The sequence below is a fragment of the Salmo salar genome, chromosome 12 (assembly GCF_965601325.2).
Source record: "Salmo salar chromosome 12, fSalSal1, whole genome shotgun sequence".
Taxonomy (NCBI): Eukaryota; Metazoa; Chordata; class Actinopteri; order Salmoniformes; family Salmonidae; genus Salmo; species Salmo salar.
In genome coordinates this window covers 38,923,151-38,944,645 of record NC_138302.1, presented here as the reverse complement: position 1 = coordinate 38,944,645, position 21,495 = coordinate 38,923,151, and the positions used below count along the sequence as shown (strand labels likewise).

General features: G+C 41.8%; 1 protein-coding gene across 3 annotated transcripts in view; it reads right to left on the bottom strand.

The window, feature by feature from the left end:
* The window catches only part of map4k3a (mitogen-activated protein kinase kinase kinase kinase 3a), a 99,713-nt gene that overhangs the window by 62,076 nt on the left and 16,142 nt on the right, over positions 1-21,495 (bottom strand). For all 3 annotated transcript variants that reach the window (XM_045691311.2, XM_045691313.2, XM_045691312.2), the window contains exon 2: positions 6,380-6,437. In XM_045691311.2, coding sequence (XP_045547267.1) covers positions 6,380-6,437 — 58 coding nt within the window. The remainder of the gene's footprint in view (positions 1-6,379; positions 6,438-21,495) is intronic.

Genomic DNA, 21,495 nt, shown 5'->3' with positions numbered 1-21,495 from the left:
TATTTTTTTCTTCTGTCATTCATTTACTCTTATGTATTCTTTTTGATCACAATATCCTACAAATACATGGATTGAAGTATTTATCTGCAGTTACAAAACAGTGTTTAATATTTACATTCTGGTCACTAAGCCCTTACATATTGTAACTGTATGGACCAAATGGTGGTTTTTTATTTGGGCTATTTAGCAAACATTAGTGAATGTTTGACATGGAATAAAGACTTTTATTGCTGAGCCCAGAAGAGCCGAGCTTACCTTAGCACAAGGATAATGGAATGCGGTTGCCCTTAAGCTCTGACATAAGGTCAGTTTCTTTGCAGCTTTACCCCCTGACCAGTGCAGCTTAAGCCTCTGGTCAAAAACAGTGCACTATGCAATAGGGTGCACCCTTTGGGATGCACACATATACTGATAGCAAGCAAGGACCACATAATGTGATGGCTGTACAACCACAATCTCATGTTGGCTAAAAGAACAGAAAATTGCTTAGAGTTGGCAGATACCATGGACGACTGGAAGCCATCAAGGTTGTGCTCATTAGGCACCAAACGGAAGAAAAAAGGAATTAAAAACGGAAATGCTCATTTTGGTTTTCCGTTGCAAAATGTTTTCAAACTTTTCCCGTTGCATGCCCTAATGAACAGGATCCAGATTTGGTGGAGGGGGCCTTATGGAAACAGATTGTGATCTATTGGAGCAGTTACACAGATCTTGGCAGCCTCTAAGCCAGATTGTTGGACTGTACACAGACAGCACAAAGCACAAGATGAAGATGAAGCCTGGCAGCCAGCCAAAATGAAAAGGAAACTGTGACCGAGATGCCATCTGAAAATCAAACAGCACAAATTAGAACAAATTGGAACAAGTAAAAAAAAATTGCAAATATTAAATTACTTCTTTGAATTCTGCACAGCACGCCACTAAAGCGAGATAGACCCCAGCAAACTGTTGCTAGGGAATATTAGTTGGGCTAAAGCTTTGAAAGCATCTTTGGGAAACAGTTTTACACTTGAGATTGAAACAGACAGGCAGATATAACAAGGTGCTGGATATGGTGTCCGGCGTTGGTAACTGTGACATGTTAGAGGGTGTTAACCGCCCACCCTTGGTGTGTGTGTCTGTGTGTTTGTCCACTCCACACACTATGATAGTCAATCTGTCAGCCTATGTCTAGCCTACGTAGGTTTCCATGGTCCTGGCATTGGCGACACACCTCGAGCCATCGACCCTGTCGCCATGAAACAAACTCCTGGACATCATGGCGACATCTGTCAAGAGTGCCAGCTGCCCTGGCCGTGATGCGTACTGACAAGCAACTCCATGCCACTCCACGCTGTCACGGTGGATTGTGGCACCTTCCTCTCGTGTTGCCGCGCTGTTGGCATTTTAAGAGGTAGGGCGAAAACCTTGGCAGCATGAATGTTAGATGGGCTTCCTGCAGTGCGTTAGCGGGAATGGCTAATAAGAGACCTCCGGGCTGAACTCCACAGCATGTGGTCCACCTGATAAATGCGGGCACACACACACTCTCTCTCTCTTTAAAGCTTCTGACCACTTTCCAGCTCCAATTGTCACCGTCAATCTAGCAAACCATCAAAGGCCTGTCCGCTGCATTCTCTACCTCTAATGCACTGTAAGAAGACAATAAGCATTTCAACCCTAAACATCCGCAAGGGAAGTTCAAACGACATCAGAAACCCCATCTTGGATGTTGTCTTAAGCCCTTGGATGTGTCACGTTCTTTTTTATTTCACCTTTATTTAACCAGGTAGGCCAGTTGAGAACAAGTTCTCATTTACAACTGTGACCTGGCCAAAATAAAGCAAAAACAACAACAGAGTTACACATAAACAAACGTACAGTCAATAACACAACATAAAAATCTATGTACAGTGTGTGCAAATGTAGAAGATTAGGGAGGTAAGGCAATAAATAGGCCATAGAGGCGAAAATAATTACAATTTAGCATTAACACTGAAGTGATAGATGTGCAGATGATGATGTGCAAGTAGAGATACTGAGGTTCAAAAGAGCAAGAAGATAAATAACAACATGGGGATGAGGTAGTTGGGTCGACTATTCACAGATTGGCTGTGTACAGGGTCTGACAGCTGATGCTTAAAGTTAGAGAGGGAGATATGAGTCTCCAGCTTCAGTGATTTTTGCAATTCGTTCCAGTCATTGGCAGCAGAGAACTGGAAGGAAAGGCGGCCAAAGGAAGTGTTGGCTTTGGGGATGACCAGTGAAATATACCTGCTGGAGTGCGTGCTATGGGTGGGTGTTGCTATGGTGACAAGTGAGCTGAGATAAGGCGGGGCTTTACCTAGCAAAGACTTATAGATGACCTGGAGCCAGTGGGTTAGGCGACGAACATGTAACAAATGATAAGTCCACACCCAATGGGCCCCGGTAAAAAGTAGTGCACTATATAGGGAATAGTCATTTGAAACACAACCTTGAAGTGACTGGTATTCCCAACAACACAGAGACATCACAGTACAGTGTTCTTTTATGATAAACAGACTCACACACCTAACATTGATGGTCTTTCATAAAGGGGGCTTTGAAAAAAGTGCCTTGAGCGACTACATGCAGAAGACAATGATACTCTGTAAGGACTGCTTACAAGGTAAGGTTACAAATATGTCATTTTGTCATTTGGCTTACTATCCCTTTATATAAATAAAACATGGTTTACAGTCAGCTGTGGATGATAATACAACTGACACAAATCAAATGTTTGAAATGCCCATGGCACAAGCACAACCTAAGAATATGCCACAAGTAAACCCCAAATCAATTCCTGTTATTGTAGAAGTATGCAGTGTCCTTACAAGAACGGACACACGAAGGGAGAGGAAAGTTGCAGCAAATCAATAGTGCCTATTAACGTTAAAAATGCTACGACAGAGGTCCCCCAGTCCAAAAGCCTTGCAGAAATACTCCAGTCTTGTGTGTCTATACTAAAGCCGCTTCCAAAATGGAACCCTAATTCCCTATGTAGTGCACGATTATTTCCTTTTTTTTTCTAAATAGGGAATAGGGTGCCATTTGGGACACACAACCAAAAGCAAGGCAGGAGCTGTCACAGCGGATATGGTAAAGAGGTGGTTTGACATTAAAAGGAGAGGATTGGGAGAGTCAGGGGGCGGTTCAATGCTGACTGACCCCTCAACCTTCCGCCCAAGAATAGCTTTGGTTGTTGAAGAACACACTCACGTACAAGGACAACAACACACACGGCCGCACGTGGACACACACACATAAACACAAAATGATGAAAGTTAACATTGGATAGCTACAGATGTAGTAACTTCATTTGAGCCAGTTTGCTACAGCAGGAATATCATCCTGCAGCAACAGGAAATGTGAATTATTATAATTTATGGACATTTTTGTAGGGGTTGATACATTTTTTGTAAGGGAAAATGAAGTCTGAAATGTCAAAGTGGAAATTACAAACTTCAGAAGCCTTTTAAAACCGCAAATACAACACACGTTTTAAATGTCCTGTACTGGAGGAATATTCTCCTGCAACAGGTTAATCAAATTATGATCCTATTCTGTACTGTAGATTTAACGGACTGCCTGAAAGTTGAATATTACTGGTAACACACACAAGCGTGCTTCACACAAGCTGGGGCTGCAGTAGTGTTCATTATTTCTATAGGAGATAGTTCTTCCTGTCTGAACTCTTACCAGCCGCAACGTCAGATGGTACCCCCCACAAGCCTCAGGCTGCATATCTGTACACACACACACACATATAGATAACCGCACACATGCCCGTACACAATTCTGCGCACACACACTCACGCACACTCACAGTCCATCAAGCCTACCACCTTCTGACACCCAGTCTGACAAGCCAAACTCAAAGTGAATCCCTGTTGATTTATAGCAAGAAAATGTAAGTAAACATTTCTTTAGTCTCTAGCCTAGCCTACACCCAACAGTTCCCACCCCCTGGGTTGGTTCGTCCCGACTATAGCATCAACAGTTAACTGTAAAATGATTCTGAAAATTGACTAAGACCAAAATGTTAATAAGATGTATTGAGTTGTTGTTTGATTCGGGATTCTAATAGCACCATACCAATTAGAATCAGTAAAATACCAATATAATATCATATGACTGTACAAAATGAGAATTCCACATTGACCCCTAGCCACCCATTTGTAGATCTGAAAGGATTGGATAGGTATAAGCAATAAAGTAATAGGTCCACTTTGTCATCAAACATTTTCGTGATATGGCTTATATCTATCCGAACCTCTCCGATTTCGTATTAAGAGGTGTTAGAGCGATCGGTTGACTTGGAAATAGTGTTATAGGTAGCTCAAAAGTATGAGACCGCTCATAGCAATGGAGTGTTTCCTTAAGGTTGCGTTTTCACACAGAGCAAACATCCTTAGCAAATGAATAGATTATGATTACTAGAATGGAAACCACAGGAGGTTGGTGGCACCTTAATTGGGGGAGGACGGGCTCGTGGTAATGGCTTTCACGTGAATGGAACGTCATTACCAAACTAATTCTAACATTACTTACATATGATCAATTCAACCTCAATAGATGACCTAATCAATCCACGTATCATAGCCAAGAGACAGAAATGGCCTTAGGCAAAAAAAAGTTTGCATCCAAGAGCTAGTTTGCTATTATTCCCACATATGGAAGCAACAGAACAGAATGCAGTTTAGAGATTGTAAGGAGACTGATAACGTGCTATTCATAGCAGAATTCAATTGCGCAACTGATCGGTGACAGATTATCACCAAGCACAAACCAACTATAATTAGGCTGTTTTATGGTAGCAATTACGACTAACTGTGGATCAATGAGTTAGCCTGCTAATGCTAACTAAGAAAAACACTTCCAATTAAAATTGCTTTTTGGATTGTTAGACATCGCCTCTATAGGTTATTGGAGTAGTGAGTCAGTTGGTCTATACCACGCCTAGTTTATCCTTATGAACAAGGATGTGTGTGTGTGTGGGGGGGGGGGGGGGGGGTGGGTTCAGAATTAGGGCTGTAAAATTCTGATAACTTTCCCAAAATTACCAGGTTTTCCAGAAATCCCGGTTGGAAAATTACCAGAATAAGGAATTTTTTAACCCTATTCTGAATATTTTGTGTTAGTGCTGGGCTAGAATAAAAACGTGTACCCCCCTGAGAGTGTCACGCAAATGGACAAGCAGCACTGATGTAGAGTAACAGGTAACACTTCACCTGCAATCTTCACACATTGTTGCATCGTGACAGGATGTGACATTCAATGCATTTTAATAATACAAGCCATTTGAGCTCTGTGTTTCACTGCTATGCAATAATGTGAAATTGCACGGGATCCCTCCAGGGTACTTACTAGCAACAGCTCTACAAGAATATCAACAGTGTTACTTTAAGTTTTTCTGAATAACAATTCATATCCATCATTATCATCTTATCAAATTATAAGTACATCTTGGATTTTGATGCATTCGATATAAGGAGGCAGCTTTTGAAATAACACAGAGACTCCAAATCTGATATTCCTCTCTATTAGAAAATGATAATCTTATTGTGGAGCAGACAAAGAGCTTGGCCGCAAGCTCCAACAGGTTTACTCTAACACTCCAACTTAATCAAGCCCTGCCATCTGAGGCTGAGATTAAGGTAAATCTGGTCTGATATGGCTCCCAAGGCTAGCTCCACTCCACATTCCTGGCCTGACGTGGGACACATTCCATTTGGGATGCAACCAGGCCTACCTGACTATTATAGAAAAAGCCCCAGATAAACACACACACACACACACACACACACACACACACACACACACACACACACCACCCCTCTCATCTAAAGCGATGGGTAACAATAATGGTAGGTATGAAGCAGATGCCTTTTACGCTAATAAGGCCGGTGTGTGGCCTATACAGGATTTAAACCCGCAACTCTACTGTAAGCAACATGCTCCAACCAAATTAACCACTAATGTTATGCTCTCACTGGGTCATAATATACCGCACTTCCATGCATATGGCCTGGGGCATTCAGGTGGGTTTCATTTGCATAACGCTTTTGTATTTTGCCTAGGGTCTTAAGTCAATTCCTCCAAATGTTTAGTGGGTCTCAGAAATAGGCACAGTAATGACTGGAGAAGTAGGATGGTGGGGGAGAGAAGATTTAAGTAAGTCAAATGGAATAATAGGTCAGGAGAGGCTAAACCAGCTGAGACAGTGAGATGAGGTGTAGGGTGACGTTGCCCCTCGACGCTGAGCTTGGGTCAGTTTTGCATTTTCCCCACTGATTGGTGGAGGGGAAGCTGATCCTAGATTTGTGCATAGAGGAAACTTCACCCCAGAGTGTGAGAAGATGGAGGCAAAGATTCTTACCGGGCTCCAGTTTGATGACCTTGATGGCCGCCAGCTCCCCTGTGGTGACGTTCCGAGCCTGGAAGACAAACAAGACAGAGGGTGAGCACATCGACCAGTCTCCACACACAGAAAACCACGGGCGATTGATGGAAAGCTGCCCAAGAGCATACCTTGAGGAGGATGTGTTTTGGAACCGGGGCACGACTTAAAAAAGGTCCAACGGAGATGTTTTTATCTGAATATAAAATCCTTTCTGTGTAACAATTAAGTACCTTACTGTGATTCTTTTTGACCATTTTAAATGAAAACAAACAAAAATCTTTTCTTAGCAAAGAGCAATTTCTCAAGCAAGAATTTTGCTATGACTGTCGAGGAGTGGTCTGAGTGGGGAGAGGAACACTGAAAACTAGCTGTTACTGGTAGACTGGTTTGGAACTCTATTTCTTATTAGTCTATTATCTAATTATCTGCCTGGTGTCCAAAACGCCATCCCACCAAAGCAGGCTGAAATTTCACAGTATATTCCAACCTCATAGTGTGGAAATATAAAACACAGGGAAATCACGTTTGACTGCACTGGGCCTTTAAATAGCTACAGATAAAACTTGCATAGTCATGATGACTCCGGTTTTTCGAGATTCTGGTATAATGGGACTACTGTGTATTCTGGTTTTAATCCCAACCTGACTAGTGCGGAATTGACTGTCACAAGGAAACTCATGTTTCATGTGTTCAGTGAGAAGATATTCAAGTCATTATGGATTGAAAACCAACATGTGGTCATTCAGGATCAGGGAATGATCATTTAGATAATCCGCATATTTTATTGTGGAGAAATGCATTAGGCCTACCTTCAATACAGGTTATTACTAGACGGGGAAATCAAAACACAGAAAAGAAGCATAAAGGCAGACATTTAGCTGACAGAGTCAAAGGTTAATCGAAATTTGTTTAGGATTGAGGTTGAGTTTATGAGGGGTGAGTTAAGGTAAGGGTTAAGTTAGAGCTAGGGTTAGGGGGGGTTGAGGTTAGGGTTACCACTGCCAAGCGTTAAACATGTATGGGCACTCATCCCGTTCAGACTGCACTCTCAAAAGTAATTTCTTCCACAAAAGCACAAGGGGGGCAGTGGATGGAAGGCATGGGAGGAAACAAGACGCAGGATCAATGACTTGAGTCTATTTTTCCATGCCTTCTATCTGCTCCACCATCAGATGCAGAGAATCCCAGTTTAGCAGCAGATGTGATGAGCAAGAAAATCATTCACCGCAAAATGAAGAAAAAAAACTCTTCAGAGCCAGCAAGCTCACATTGTATGTTACATTCAGGAAGGGCTGGGCTTGGAGAGAATGACACATAAAATGAAAACGCCAGCAGGGTAGCCATAAGATACTCAAGTTCCTGTGGATAGACTTACTATACAACATAGCTGACCCCGGGAGTAAAGTGCATCAAGAATCAATGTCATACTTATAATGGCATCTTGGCATGTGTCACAGCAAAGGTGACACTTCTGCGCTTCCTTTGAAGCGATTGTAAAAAGCCTTGGTGAAATTGAATACAAATTTCTGCTCAGTCTTTCACTAATGACCTGGATGCGCTTTGCGAAAAACACCTCCAAAAGATTAACTAGCACCTTTATGGGAAACGTAGACCGCTCGGAGATCAATAGCAGGATCAACCGCACTGGTGGTGTTAACAGGCACTTCTACCAAAGGTCGATATCTAATTTCGTAGAAAATGGCAAATCATATTGGCCATTACCGCGTGTTAAATGCCAACTACGCCTGTGAAGTACAACGACCACCACCAGCACACCACCCCCACCTCATCCCACCACCCACCCTACGGTGAGAGCTGAGGACCGTGGGAAACCACCCACCGCGTATCGACCAGTGCCCTTGAGGGGGCGAAGGGAGAGGAAGGGGCTGGTTGATGATGATCATGTCACAAGGTGTCGGTATGGTTAAGTCCGTTGGGTTTCCCCCTCTGTCTAGTTTCTCCATATATGTTAGATACTAGAATGGCACCATCATCTAGCCTTCTGGAGTCAAGTGGCTATGTTCCAATACATGCATTTGAAGTTGTACAGTATGCTAGAACGGGCAATCGGAAACAAGTCACTGTCATGTTAATCCACCTATCCAGGCTTTTCAGATTTCTGATCGTCAAGAACAGGAGAACAAGACTCAATAGCTCTCAACGGGACATCACTTCAGTAACCCTGAACCAAAAATAAATTGTAATCTATTTGATTAGGTTCTGTGTTAGATAGGAGCCGGAAAGTCTTTGGTGGCTGCATCCCCCTCTCCGCAAGTCTAAGGGGCCAAAACGTCACCTCCCCATCCGAAATTCAAAGGATGCCCCGCCCTGCGAAATTGTGATTCCTCAATATAACCAGTGACGCAAACCCAGTGCAGTGCAACAATGTTCCTCGCTAGTTGCCGCATCCCAGAGTCTGTTGATGGACGTTGCGTGAACATTTATGTTACGCACTCTGTCGACGAGTGATTAAAGCAAATGAGCTTAGAGCAAATGTCGTCACGGTGGCAAAGGAAAAGGAGGAGAAGCAGACAGGCCATGAAACCTTTACTCTGACCGGCCCCCACCTAATTCTTCTCCGACCTCTCTAGGAACTTCAACCCCTACTCCTTCCAACCTTCCCATGCCCCTTTCCCTCCATTGGGAGCACTAACCCCACCCCAACCGCTCCAGTGCCACTCAGCCAAGGCAACACAGGGTCAAGATACAGCTTTCCCCTCCATCGGGAACGCTGACCCAACTCTCCTCCGCCCCAGTGCCATGCACTCAGCCAAGCTTAGGCAGCACAGGCGCAGGGCACAGCAGGCCCTTTGGCTACCATCTCAGGTAATTACAGCCAGAGAAAATAAATCGCAACATAGACCAAAACGACACGGGCCACAGGGGCCGCAGGGTTCGCACAGACTGTAGAGCAGAATCTGAAGCAACCAACCTGTTCTTTGCACCAGGGCAGCATTTATTTCACTGCATTTTGAGCAAATTAGATAGATACTTGTTCAAGGCAATGTGTAGGCTTGTTGCTTTTGGATGTGGTCAGCTATAGCGGTTATGTGGTGTTTAAAATGTGATGTAATTACTGTCATTGTTTGTAAGAATAACGGATGGAAATATAATCCAGAAATGCAGTGAGGCATGTTGTTTTCTGTGTCTGATCAAAATATTCCTGAAAGTCAACACTCAAACATCAGAGACATGTCAGGAGGGAGACTAAAAAGAGGATGTTCATGGCAGACACTTCTGTCTTTATTGGGTGATTTAATGTGAAAATGGAGCAACCAATGACCCTGACGTTGTGGACTTTTCTGAAATGTAACCCATAGAAATGACCTTTGGAGGAAAGATGTTTATTATACATTTCACATCTGTCTCAATATGGATTGAGAAATAAGTCATGTTTTGTTCCATTTTCACACAGAATGACCCTATTTCCCTTCTGCATGCCTGCTCATAGCAGTGCTGTGGAATTCCACTCACTTCCTGGTCTGAGTGAAACAAGAACTACCATTGATCCAGCAGCTTTGTTTACAAAGGGAGTACGACAGATAGGGGTGGCTAATGCTAAATGCTAATCTTTCATGGTGAGGAAAGAGAAGAACTCCTTTGAATTTGTACTGAAAAGTGTTACAGTGGAGAGAAGGCATCCATGAAGTATTTAACATGTTAAAGGGATAGTTCACCCAAATTACAAAATGGCATGTATTGACTTGCATTGTACTTGTGCCTTAAATGCAAAAAAGTTAGCACTTGGAGACAGTCGCCAGGTAAACAAAACCAAAGCAAGACATCTTGTCCATTGACTGCTTACAGGGTAAGGAAACTAATATGTAATTTGTGTGAACTAACCCTTTAACAGTTTCCTGAGTCAAGTAAAACCGGTGTATGGTTTTGCATAGCGACCATTATAAAATACCAGGTAGACTCCCGTCTGAAATATGCAAACCACAAAATGTTTTACAAAAATACAGCCACAAATTTTTAATGCAGGTTTGATAGAATCCAAGCCACTTTAATGTCAACAGTGTACTTCCAACTTTGGACAGACACTCAGAATGACATATTTATAATATAATAAAACATGTCACTTAGCAGATGCTTTATATTCAAAGCGACTTATTGTTCAGTAAGTGCATGTGATCACTGCGGGAGTTTCACAGGCGATATTGACGTTGCTAGCTCAATGTTTGCTCAACTTGCTCAACTTCAAGGCCTGAGGAACAAGTCTCAAAACCTCAACCCTAGGAAACAGTGACTAGGGTCTGGTTTCAATAACAGACTGTTTTGGCAACTTCGATAAGGGGGAAAAAAATTCCAGGGTGGGTTCTTTTCAGACAGACAACTCTCTCAACAAATCACGAGACAGACATGCCAGAACGTTGCAATTTGAAACCAAAGTTTTCAGTCAAAACCTTTGCAGTGGTTTTAGTGAAGGTAGCTGAAGAAAACTAGCCACTTGCAAAATGCACTCATTAGAAATAACCTCTGTGATCTCCATCTTGCTAGATACTATTTTGTATTTTATTCAAGCGGATAAGATCGTGACGTGGGCAGTGACGTAGTTACTCTATACCTAAAGAGTCCATCATTGAAACCAGACCATAATTACAGTTGCTTAGGGTCGGGTTTTCAAGACTACTGAAGAACAGGTCCGATAAGAGCTGACAGAGAGGATTTCCTCAGCTTTCCAAACCACAGGGTTCAAAAGTGAGAAAACCTGTGTCCAGCCTCTCACACCTTTGGGTGACACCTCTGTGAGAGCGGGGTACAGAAAAATCAATGATTAGAAGCACGCTGGGGCGTGCTTCTAATCATTGCAGATAGAAATAGTATGAATAGAGCTGACAACTCCCTATTCTACTGTACATGACAGATAATCCAACATGTTCTACACAGTACATTTCTATCTAAACATGCATCCTCCTCAGGCCCCTGGGTCCAAGTCTTTGTTTCACTTTGTTTTAAAGGTCTCTATTTAGGCTACTTGTCAGTCATGTTAATGAAATGTTAAATAATGTTGTGGTCCTCTGTAGCTCAGTTGGTAGAACGTGGCGCTTGCAATGCCAGGATAGTGGGTTCGATTCCTGGGACCACCCATATGAAAAATGTATGCGGGTATGACTGTACGACGCATTGGATAAAAGCATCTGCTAAAAGGCATATATTATACATATAAATGGTAATTGCATATTAATGACCCGATAATTACTTAGGATGCAAAAAGAAACTGACCCTAGATCAAGGTCAAAATCAACTGCTGGGATGTAGGGATGTAACGATTCAGCACTACGCATTGGTCCCAGTTCAAATGTCCCCGGGTCCCTAAATTGATCCAAATTTAGCATGAATCGGTCACAAAATTGATTCAAACATTATGAATCGGCGGTACACAAAAATGCTTTGCTCATATTACTTTCTACCTTCCGAAAATACCTCATATTTTGTGACAACTGATGCGTCCTCTCTTTCAGTGTCGAACTAAGCAACTGTGTTGACAGTCATTGATGAACAAGTAATTTTACATGCCAAACAACCCAGGCATTATCAGTAGGCTAGCCAAACTGCACTCGGTGCACGGCTTAGCATGCTGACCAAGAGGTAGGCCGAGCGTCACCTTCAGCATTCAAATGTTTGTAAAATGGCTTGCGCATTATTAGGCTTTATTAGTTGAGTGACAGGCAATGTAATTTGCTAGATTATTGTAATCAAATGCGCTGTTGAAAAGTGTTTTTTACCGGAATAAAGTAGCCTAAACTACTGCCTGAGAAACGTCTCATCTGGCTATAGGCTATAATACCTGCTGATCGGGGCTTAGGCTACCTTACATTTCATTTTCAATTGTTCAGGTTTACCATCAGCAATAGTTTTGGTCATTTTTAGATATACGGGGTAAAGTTGATCATTTCATGAGGACAGAAAACTTCCAAACGGTTTGACATGGGGGGGTGGGTGAAAAATGGGTGAAACCCAAAATGGGTGAAACCCAAAGTTGTGCTATATATTCATTGGCTATGTCATATGAATTTTTTAGATAAATATTGATTACATTACTAGCTCAAACACTTTGAATCTGCAAAAATTACTAATTAATTAGTGGGTGATGGTGATTTCAGATCAAAAGTGGAGGGAGAAAAAGCAAACATTGCCTCCCTTATCTGATAGTGCGGTGGTAGACACCCTGTTTCCCTTATGGCTCAGCACAGGTGCCTACATTACACATGTATATAATTCTCACACACAGACAGACAAACGGAGAGCGAGAGAGGTCAGCTCAGAGAGATCCAGCTCAGAGAGATCCAGCTCAGAGAGGCCCAGCACGAGTGCCATCAGCAGTAGTTTTGAATTTAGAATGGAAAATTAATGTATTTATGCAACAAATGTTAGTGTATCGAATTGCACCGAATCAATTCAAACTAAAACGTATCATATCAGAGGCCATGTATCTAGATACGTATCGAATCGTCTTGAAAGGGAAAGATGCACATCCCTAATGCTAACCATAGCCACAAAAAGGGTAGATGGGGAACCGAAAGGGTGCTAAGACAAAAAAAGGAGGCCTTTTATTATTTTAAGCATTTGACTCCTGAATAGGGTGTTTATGACAATTCCCGGATGTGGATACACGTTCATACAAAGTGCCTGTGAAGGACAGTCTAGTGTGATTTCAGTGTCTGACCATTAACTCCATTCTGTAATGTTAGAAATATTTATTCATTATTTAAAAGCTCCTTTATAATGCCTACATAGAGGTGTCATCAGCATGTCATTCAAGCACAAAGTAAGGAGATGGGTTTAGGGTCTTGTGCTTCATACCAGACAGAATCTGGTTATGTGACAGCATTTGTCAACTTCTAATGTAACGTCAATTAAGTAGTGTTTATGACATCCTTATGTAGCTAGGCATTATGACGACATATTTAAAACAAAGTGTTAGGCTATTTTAAAGCAGTAGTGACAAGCATTTATGAACTGCTCATATACCTCTTATGAATGTGTTATGTAAGGGTTATGAACGTGTTATGAAGGCCTTATGTAGGTACCCTTCAAATAAAGCCGACGACATATCAGAGCCAGGTGTGTTCAAAGTCAGGGTCGTGAGCCCCGGTTGGTCCGCATGGGGAGATTCCAATCTCGGCGCTGTGATAGCTGAACAGGAAGGGACAATGGCCCAGTTGTGGGACTCAGGTAAATAATTGATGAAAAATTCCAAGTGTGAAAGGATTGGGTGACAACATTTATGAGGGTTTGCAGAGGAAAAGAACACTGTGTTTCGCAACAGTCTTTTTATACAAAGACAGTTAATTGATACTGTAAAATAGATGCTTTGTATTGACACATGAAAAGGATGGCCTCACTGTCTCCTAGCTAAGGGTAGACTTTTGATTTTATTTTCATACCATGAGAAAGACGTACCAAGAGATATGTAGGCCTACCGAGAGATTAATGGCGAGAGAGTGATAGAGAGAACGAGATCTCAACAGACTGAATGTGTATCAGATTAGTATCTAATTGGCTAGGAGGAAGAGAAGAGAGAACAGGAGAGGCAGAGAAAGAGAGAGAGAGTGTAGTATGTGTTGTGAAGGCAGGTCAACAAGGATCAAGACAAGAGGGTTAGTAAGCTAAAGTGTTTATCACCTTAACCAAATCAAGAGTATAGCCGTGCCTCTGGACAGCTTAAATGGACTGAGATGACTGGATGCCAAGTAGGCTCTTCACTACACTCTCTCTACACAATGGCTGCTGCTGGACCACATCCAGTCAATGTCTATTCAAAGTTCAGCCCCAAACTTCAAAGAGTTCCGGTTGAGCTGAACTTGGGGTGTATTCAGTGCACACCGTAGAAAAATGTTTCGCAACGAGTTTCTATCGGACAAATTCAGGTAGGTCCCTCTTCGTTTCATTTGTTTTCTTCTGTTTGGTTTCTAGTGAATACACCCCTGAAAGTTGAGGTAGCACATGAAATGCAGTACTTCCTGAAATGCAGGAAAATCAATGGGCCTGTTGGAATACTTCAAATGTATCCTTCCCTCCTTCCTTTCTTGAAGTAATCACAGATCGGAATTGGTTGGATCAGTGAAATAATGGGGTGGTAACCTTGCTTTCATCTTTCCAATCACTTATAGAGCTGTTGATTACCTCAAGGAAACAAGGAAGGATGCATAAGTATTCTAACAAGGCCATTGAGTTTGAAGGAGGCCTAACTCTGTCTGAGGAGATCTGCTTACACAATCCATTTCCCAGTTAACCACCACAGCCCTTAGAAAGAGAATGAACAAATTCTACTCAAACCAGGACTGCGACGCAAATATGCAACGTCACCATATTTCCTTTAGACCCGCACTCTGCCTCTCACTATATCTCTCTTGTTCACTTTCCCTCTCACTTTCCCGCACATTCTCTATCTATTTATCCATCTGCCTTTCCCTCCCCTCCATTTTTCATCTTTCCATCCCCCAACTCCACACACACCCTTCCCAATAGGGCTTCCTCAGATTGTTGAAATCAATACAAAACCATTTTCTAGACACATAGAAGCCGCAGAACTATCAAAACAACCCGACCCAAGCATGATGTACTGTCCAAACAGGCAGTTCAGCTATTTAAAAAGGAGTGGGAGGACGGTATCCCCTCACTTGTCAGTCTCACCTTAGGAAAGGAGAAAGCAGGGACAGTGAGAGGCAGACCCTCTGCTGCTCACTCCCTCCCTCCGTTAACACTGAACATCAGATGCAGGCACCATCAGTCCAGTAAAATAAAAAAAGCTAATTATTTCAATTTATGCTGTGCCTCGCAAGTGATACAACAACTGATCTGTTTTTGTTATCAAAGCTCGTGTTTTGGAATATAATATGGTCTTAAAAGAACAATATTGTCAGGCTAAGCACATAGCCAATATGCTGTGATAATACAGTATATACAGGCTACTGCACAAACTTCAGTCCTACAGAACTGTTTTTATTAATGTTGCATAGGCTTATATTTTTTTAAGTCATGTTTAAAAAAAATCTGAGCAGTAGCTTTCGGCTTGCTTTTTAACTGCGAAAGTGATCTGGACTCAGAAAAGGTTGGTGATCACTGCTATGGACAGCATAAGCCTATGAGAAATAGCCATTTTGGCCGCGGACGTCACTGTTACTGTATAGAGCAAGTTTTCAAGGTGTTTGTGGGGGCTGCATGTTGTGGTAATTCGGCCATTCTGTGGCTCCGGTGGAGTTTTCTATACAGCATGCCAGGTGCGGGCTAAACTGAAATGCCACGCTTTGGCAATGGATCCGATCGCGGATCTGGCGGCATTTCAGAGAATACCGAGAGCCATGCTTTCTTTGGAGGGGTGAATTGTGGATTTTCCTTAAGTTTCTTTTTTGATTTTAGGATCAATGTTGTCACAGTTGCTTCTTCTTGAAGAGGCAGCTGCTAACATTCCAATGCCATAGCTAGCTATCCTCTTCCTCCTTTTCTGAATCAATTTCTGGCCATTTCTTTCTAGCTGGCAAAATAAGTGAGATAGATTTTGTGTACTGCCATATGTTGAATACATAACTAAGTTTGTCACTGCTATGGGCTAGTAAATATCCTAAACCTAGCCAGCTAGACAATGATAGCCACAAGCTAAATCCGGGGAGAGAGGGAGGAAAGAATTCACTTGGTTTCATCTGCTGCTTGCTAAATCAAACACATATTTCCACATATAATTGATATATTGTAGAAAAATCCTGACAGACGTTTCCATATTAAAAAGTGAAGTGCCACTTACAGCTTACCACATTACAGTAGGTTACAGGCAACATGTTCCTCCACCGTGTGAGTCATAGAAATGACAATCTTGCGTTCGTGGCTTTCCATCAGTTTTCATGGCTTTTATACGCAGGGAGCATAAACTGTACAATTGTATACAAACAATTATTTTTTCAAGAACCCATTTTTCATGAACCCATGTATATTAGTTAATATACAGCACCAACTACAAAAATATATGTTAGGGTCGGTACATTGTCAGCTACCTGGACTTGGTGTTCATGACAATAACAGTTAACACGTACTATCATGACCATGCTATAACACTCTCATACCACAGTCATATGAATGTCATTGTAGAGAAACACAGCTATAAGTAGGGCTGGGCAGTATACCGTATTTTACTATATACCGATATTGCTGCACGGACCGGTTACGGGTTTTTACTTTACCTTCTATAACGGTATTTGAAAGTTTGGTATGTTAAATGTGATATGCCTTGTGTAATGTCCATTTTTATAGTTTACACCACTACTTGAGTCATCCCTCTCCGCTCTCTCCATGCCACTTTACACACAGACTTAGCCCCGCCCAATGTCACTCAAGGAGTTGTTGTTGCTTGACCACGAGACACTTGCGTTCAGTCTGCATGGTCAATGCAGCACATGCAGGATTTTCTTAGCAAGATTTAGCTAAATCGTGTTAGCCCGCTAATGCTAATCACTAGTTAGGTAGCTAGCTAGCTAATAAATGTACAGAGTCAGAGCAAACGTAGCTTGCTAATACAGCCTGATACCAGTGCTGTAGTAGGCCTAAATCAGCATGTTGTTTGTGCAACAGTATCTTTTAAATCAAAGAGGAATAGGCAAAGCATGAATATGTTGGCTATATGAAGAAACATTTAATGTAGCCAAAGATTATAGGGTCTCCAAGGAAACACTGACCATCACTTTGGTTCCAACCCTGTCACAATAATTCCTCCCTGGCATTTTCGTTTGTTGTAATGTCAAACAACACTGTATTCAAAGTGCCCACTATTATTTATATTCCAACCATAGAATTAGAGTAAACATTATGTATTGAACAAAAATATGAAATGCAACATGTAAAGTGTTGGTCCCATGTTTCATGAGCTGAAATAAAAGATCCCATAAAATGTTCCATATGCTCAAAAAGTGTATATCTCTCAAATGTTTAGCACAAATTTGTTTACATCCCTATTAGTGAGCATTTCTCCTTTGCCAATATAATCTATCCACCTGACAGTTGTGGCATATCAATAAGCAGATTAAACAGAATGATCATTACACGGGTACACCTTGTGCTGGGGACAATAAAGGCCACTAAAATGTGCAGTTGTCACACAACACAATGCCACAGATGTCTCAAGTTGAGGGAGCGTGCAATTGGCATGCTGACTGCATGAGTGACCAACAGAGCTGTTTCCAGATAATTCAAATGTTAATTTCTGTACCATGAGCCACCTCATAGAGAATTTGGCAGTACGTCCAACTGGCCTCACAACCGCAGACCACGTGTAACTACGCCAGCCCAGGACCTCCACATCCGGCTTCTTCACCTGCGTGATCGTCTGAGACCAGCTACCCGGACAGCTGATGAAAATGTTGGTTTGCACAAACAAAGAATTTCTGCAAAAACTGTCAGAAACCGTCTCAGGCACATCTGCGTGCTCAACAGGGTCTTGACCTGACTGCAGTTTGTCGCCGTAACCGACATCAGTGGGCAAATTCTCACCTTCGATGACCACTGGCACGCTGGAGAAGTGTGCTCTTCATGGATTAATCCCTGTTTCAACTGTACCGGGCAGATGGCAAAAAGCGTGTACGGCGTCGTGTGGGAGAGCGGTTTGCTGATGTCAACGTTGTGAACAGGGGTTATGGTATAGGCAGGTATAAGCTACGGACAACGAACACAATTGCATTTTATTGATGACAATTTGAATGCACAGAGATACCGTGATGAGATCCTGAGGCCCATTGTCGTGCCATTCATCCACCGCCATAACCTCATTTTTTTGCATAATAATGCATGGCCCAATGTCACAAGGATCTCTACACAATTCCTGGAAGATAAAAAAGTCCCAGTTCTTCCATGGCCTGCATAATCACCAGACACGTCACCCATTGAGCATGTTTGTGATGCTCTGAATCGACGTTTACGACAGCATTTTCCAGTTACCACCAATATCCAGCAAGTTCGCATTGAAGAGGAGTGGGACAACATTCCACAATCAACAGCCTGATCAACTATGTGAAAGAGATGTGAAGCGCTGCATGAGGTAAATGGTGGTCACACCAGATACTGACTGGTTTTCTGATCCACGCACCAACCTTTGTTTGTATTTTTATCTGTGACCATCAGATGCATTATTTGTATTCCCAGTCATGTGAAATCCATAGATTGGAGCCTAATGAATTTATTTCAATTGACTGATTTCCTTATATGAACTGTAAACTCAGTAAAATCTTTGAAATTGTTGCATGTTGCATTTATATTTTTGTTCAGTGTATTTCCATTACTCCAACAGTTCACCCAAGTATTTTGATCTAAATCGCAAGTCAAATCGCAACATTTGGTTAAAAATAAGGCCTAGTTTTCTTTCCCCATATCGTGCAGCCCTATGTGGCAGCGTAGAAATGACCTCAAATGAGTGCAAGAAATGCAGAAATTGATAGAAATGCAGGAAATTATTTTAGGTTGAATTGAACAGTATAAAACAATTCGAATTGAGAAAGATCCATTTAAATCACTTATAAAGCAAATTAAGAACTTTTATTATTGAAAAACTTAAATACCATCCAAAATTTGAAACATACAGTGATATGATATTTTTGGCCACTTAGTATAAGCCATTTGTTAGCAAACAACTGGTATGCTGTCCATTACAATAACAGTTATAACACCTTCATGACATAGTCACAAGAATGACAAAGCGAGAGCTTGGGACTTTAAGGTTCTATCTGCATTTTTGTCCAAATTTAGTTATTTGACATAGCCTTGTTCTGTTCAATGTCCTCTACCTAAATATGCCATGAAAATGTTGTTAAGTTCAAAAGAATACAAGACAGAAATTGCTGACACCATTCAAACCAATGAGGGTTCGGAACTTTAAAGCCAATTATCTCAGAGTCATCTTTCTGCAGATAGAATCTTATAATCCCAAGCTCTCTATAGGTAAATAAATGTAGATTACATTTTAGTCATTTAGCAGACGCTCTTATCCAGAGCAACTTTTGTCTCAGCATATGACAATAATGTTCCTGACAATGGCAAATTATTCATAGTTATTAGATTATTACTGTACTTGTTCCGTCATTCTTGAAGCACACTGTCTGGAAAAGCCAAGTCCTCCTACTCACAAAAAAACATTGAAGGAACTCAGACATTTCATTAGCATTCTTTCACATGCAAGAATGTTAACTTAAAGTCAAGGATGATAGACGTTGAGGAATCTAATGGAGCCACAGGGAGTAGGGTGAAGTTGCCCCTAGCCACAGATCTTGGAGCAGTTTAGCATTTTCCCCACTAATGGTTAAGGTTAGGATTGGGTGATGGGCAGCCGATTCTAGATCTGTACATACGGGAATTTTTTCACTGGAGCGCAAAATGCTGTCATGTTGCATCTAGGTAAATCACCATTAGAAAGCCTCTATGGGCCTCCGTAATAGTCTTGATATTGCACTCATGCAAGTGTTTTCTGGAATGTGAACGCATATACAGAGGCTTGCTAAAGTATTCACCCCCTTGGCATTTTTCTTATTTTGTTGCCTTACAACCTGGAATTAAAATGGATTTTAGGGGGGGGGGGGGGTTGTATCATTTGATTTACACAACTCTGAAGATTCACAATCAAAAATATTTTGCAACAAACAAGAAATAAGACAAAAAAACAGAAAACTTGAGAGTGCATAACTATTCACCCCCCCCCCAAAAAAAAAATACTTTGTTGAGCTACCTTTTGCAGCAATTACAGCTGCAAGTCTCTTGGGGTATGTCTCTACAAGCTTGGCACATCTAGCCACTGGGATTTTTGCCCATTCTTCAAGGCAAAACTGCTCCAGCTACTTCAAGTTGGATGGGTTCGGCTGGTGTACAGCAATCTTGAAGTCATAGTACAGATTTTCAATTGGACTGAGGTCTTGGCTTTGACTAGGCCTTTACAAGACATTTAAATGATTCCACTTAAACCACTTGAGTGTTGCTTTAGCAGTATGCTTAGGGTCATTGTCCTGCCGGAAGGTGAACCTCCGTCCCAGTCTCAAATCTCTGGAAGACAAACAGGTTTCCCTCAAGAATTTCCCTTTATTTAGCACCATCCATCATTCCTTAAATTCTGACCAGTTTACCAGTCCCTGCCGATTCCCCACAGAATGATACTGCCACCACCACGCTTAACTGTGGGGATGGTGTTCTTGGGGTGATGCGGGGTGTTGGGTTTGCACAAGACATAGCGTTTTCCTTGATGGCCAAAAAGCAAAATTATAGTCTCATCTGACCAGAGAACCTTCTTCCATATGTTTGGGGAGTCTCCCACATGCCTTTTGGCGAACACAAATGTGTTTGCTTATTTTTTTCTTTAAGCAGTGACTTTTTTCTGGCTACACTTCCATAAAGCCCAGCTCTGTGGAGTGTACAGCTTAAAGTGGTCCTACGGACAGATACTCCAATCTCCGCCGTGGAGCTTTGCAGCTCCATCAAGGTTATCTTTGGTCTCTTTGTTGCCTTTATGATTAATGCCCTCCTTGCCTGGTCCGTGAGTTTTGCTGTGTGGCCCTCTCTTGGCAGGTTTGTTGTGGTGCCATATTCTTCCTATTTTTTAATAATCAATTTTATGGTGCTGTGTGGGACGTAAAAAGTGTATTTTTATTTTTTATAACCAACCCAGATCTGCACTTCTCCACAACTTTGTCCCTGACCTGTTTGGAGAGCTCCTTGGTCTTCATGGTACCGCTTGCTTGGTGGTTCCCCTTGCTTAGTGGTGTTGCAGACTCTGGGGCCATTCAGAACAGGTGTAGAGTTGAAGTCGGAAGTTTACATACACTTAGGTTGGAGTCATTAAAACTTGTTTTTAAACCACTCCACAAATGTATTGTTAACCTCTTGGGGCTAGGTGGGACGCTAGCGTGCCACCTGTGGTGCACTCCATCAACAGCAGGTGCATTTCAAGAGCGGCAAATTTGAATCCAAATAAATGTCAAAATTCAAATTTTTCAAAAATACAACTATGTTACACCATTTGAAAGATAAACATCTCCTTAATCTAACCACGTTTTACGATTTCAAAAAGGTTTTACGGCGAAAGCATAAATTTAGAGTATGTTAGGACAGTACATTTACAAGAG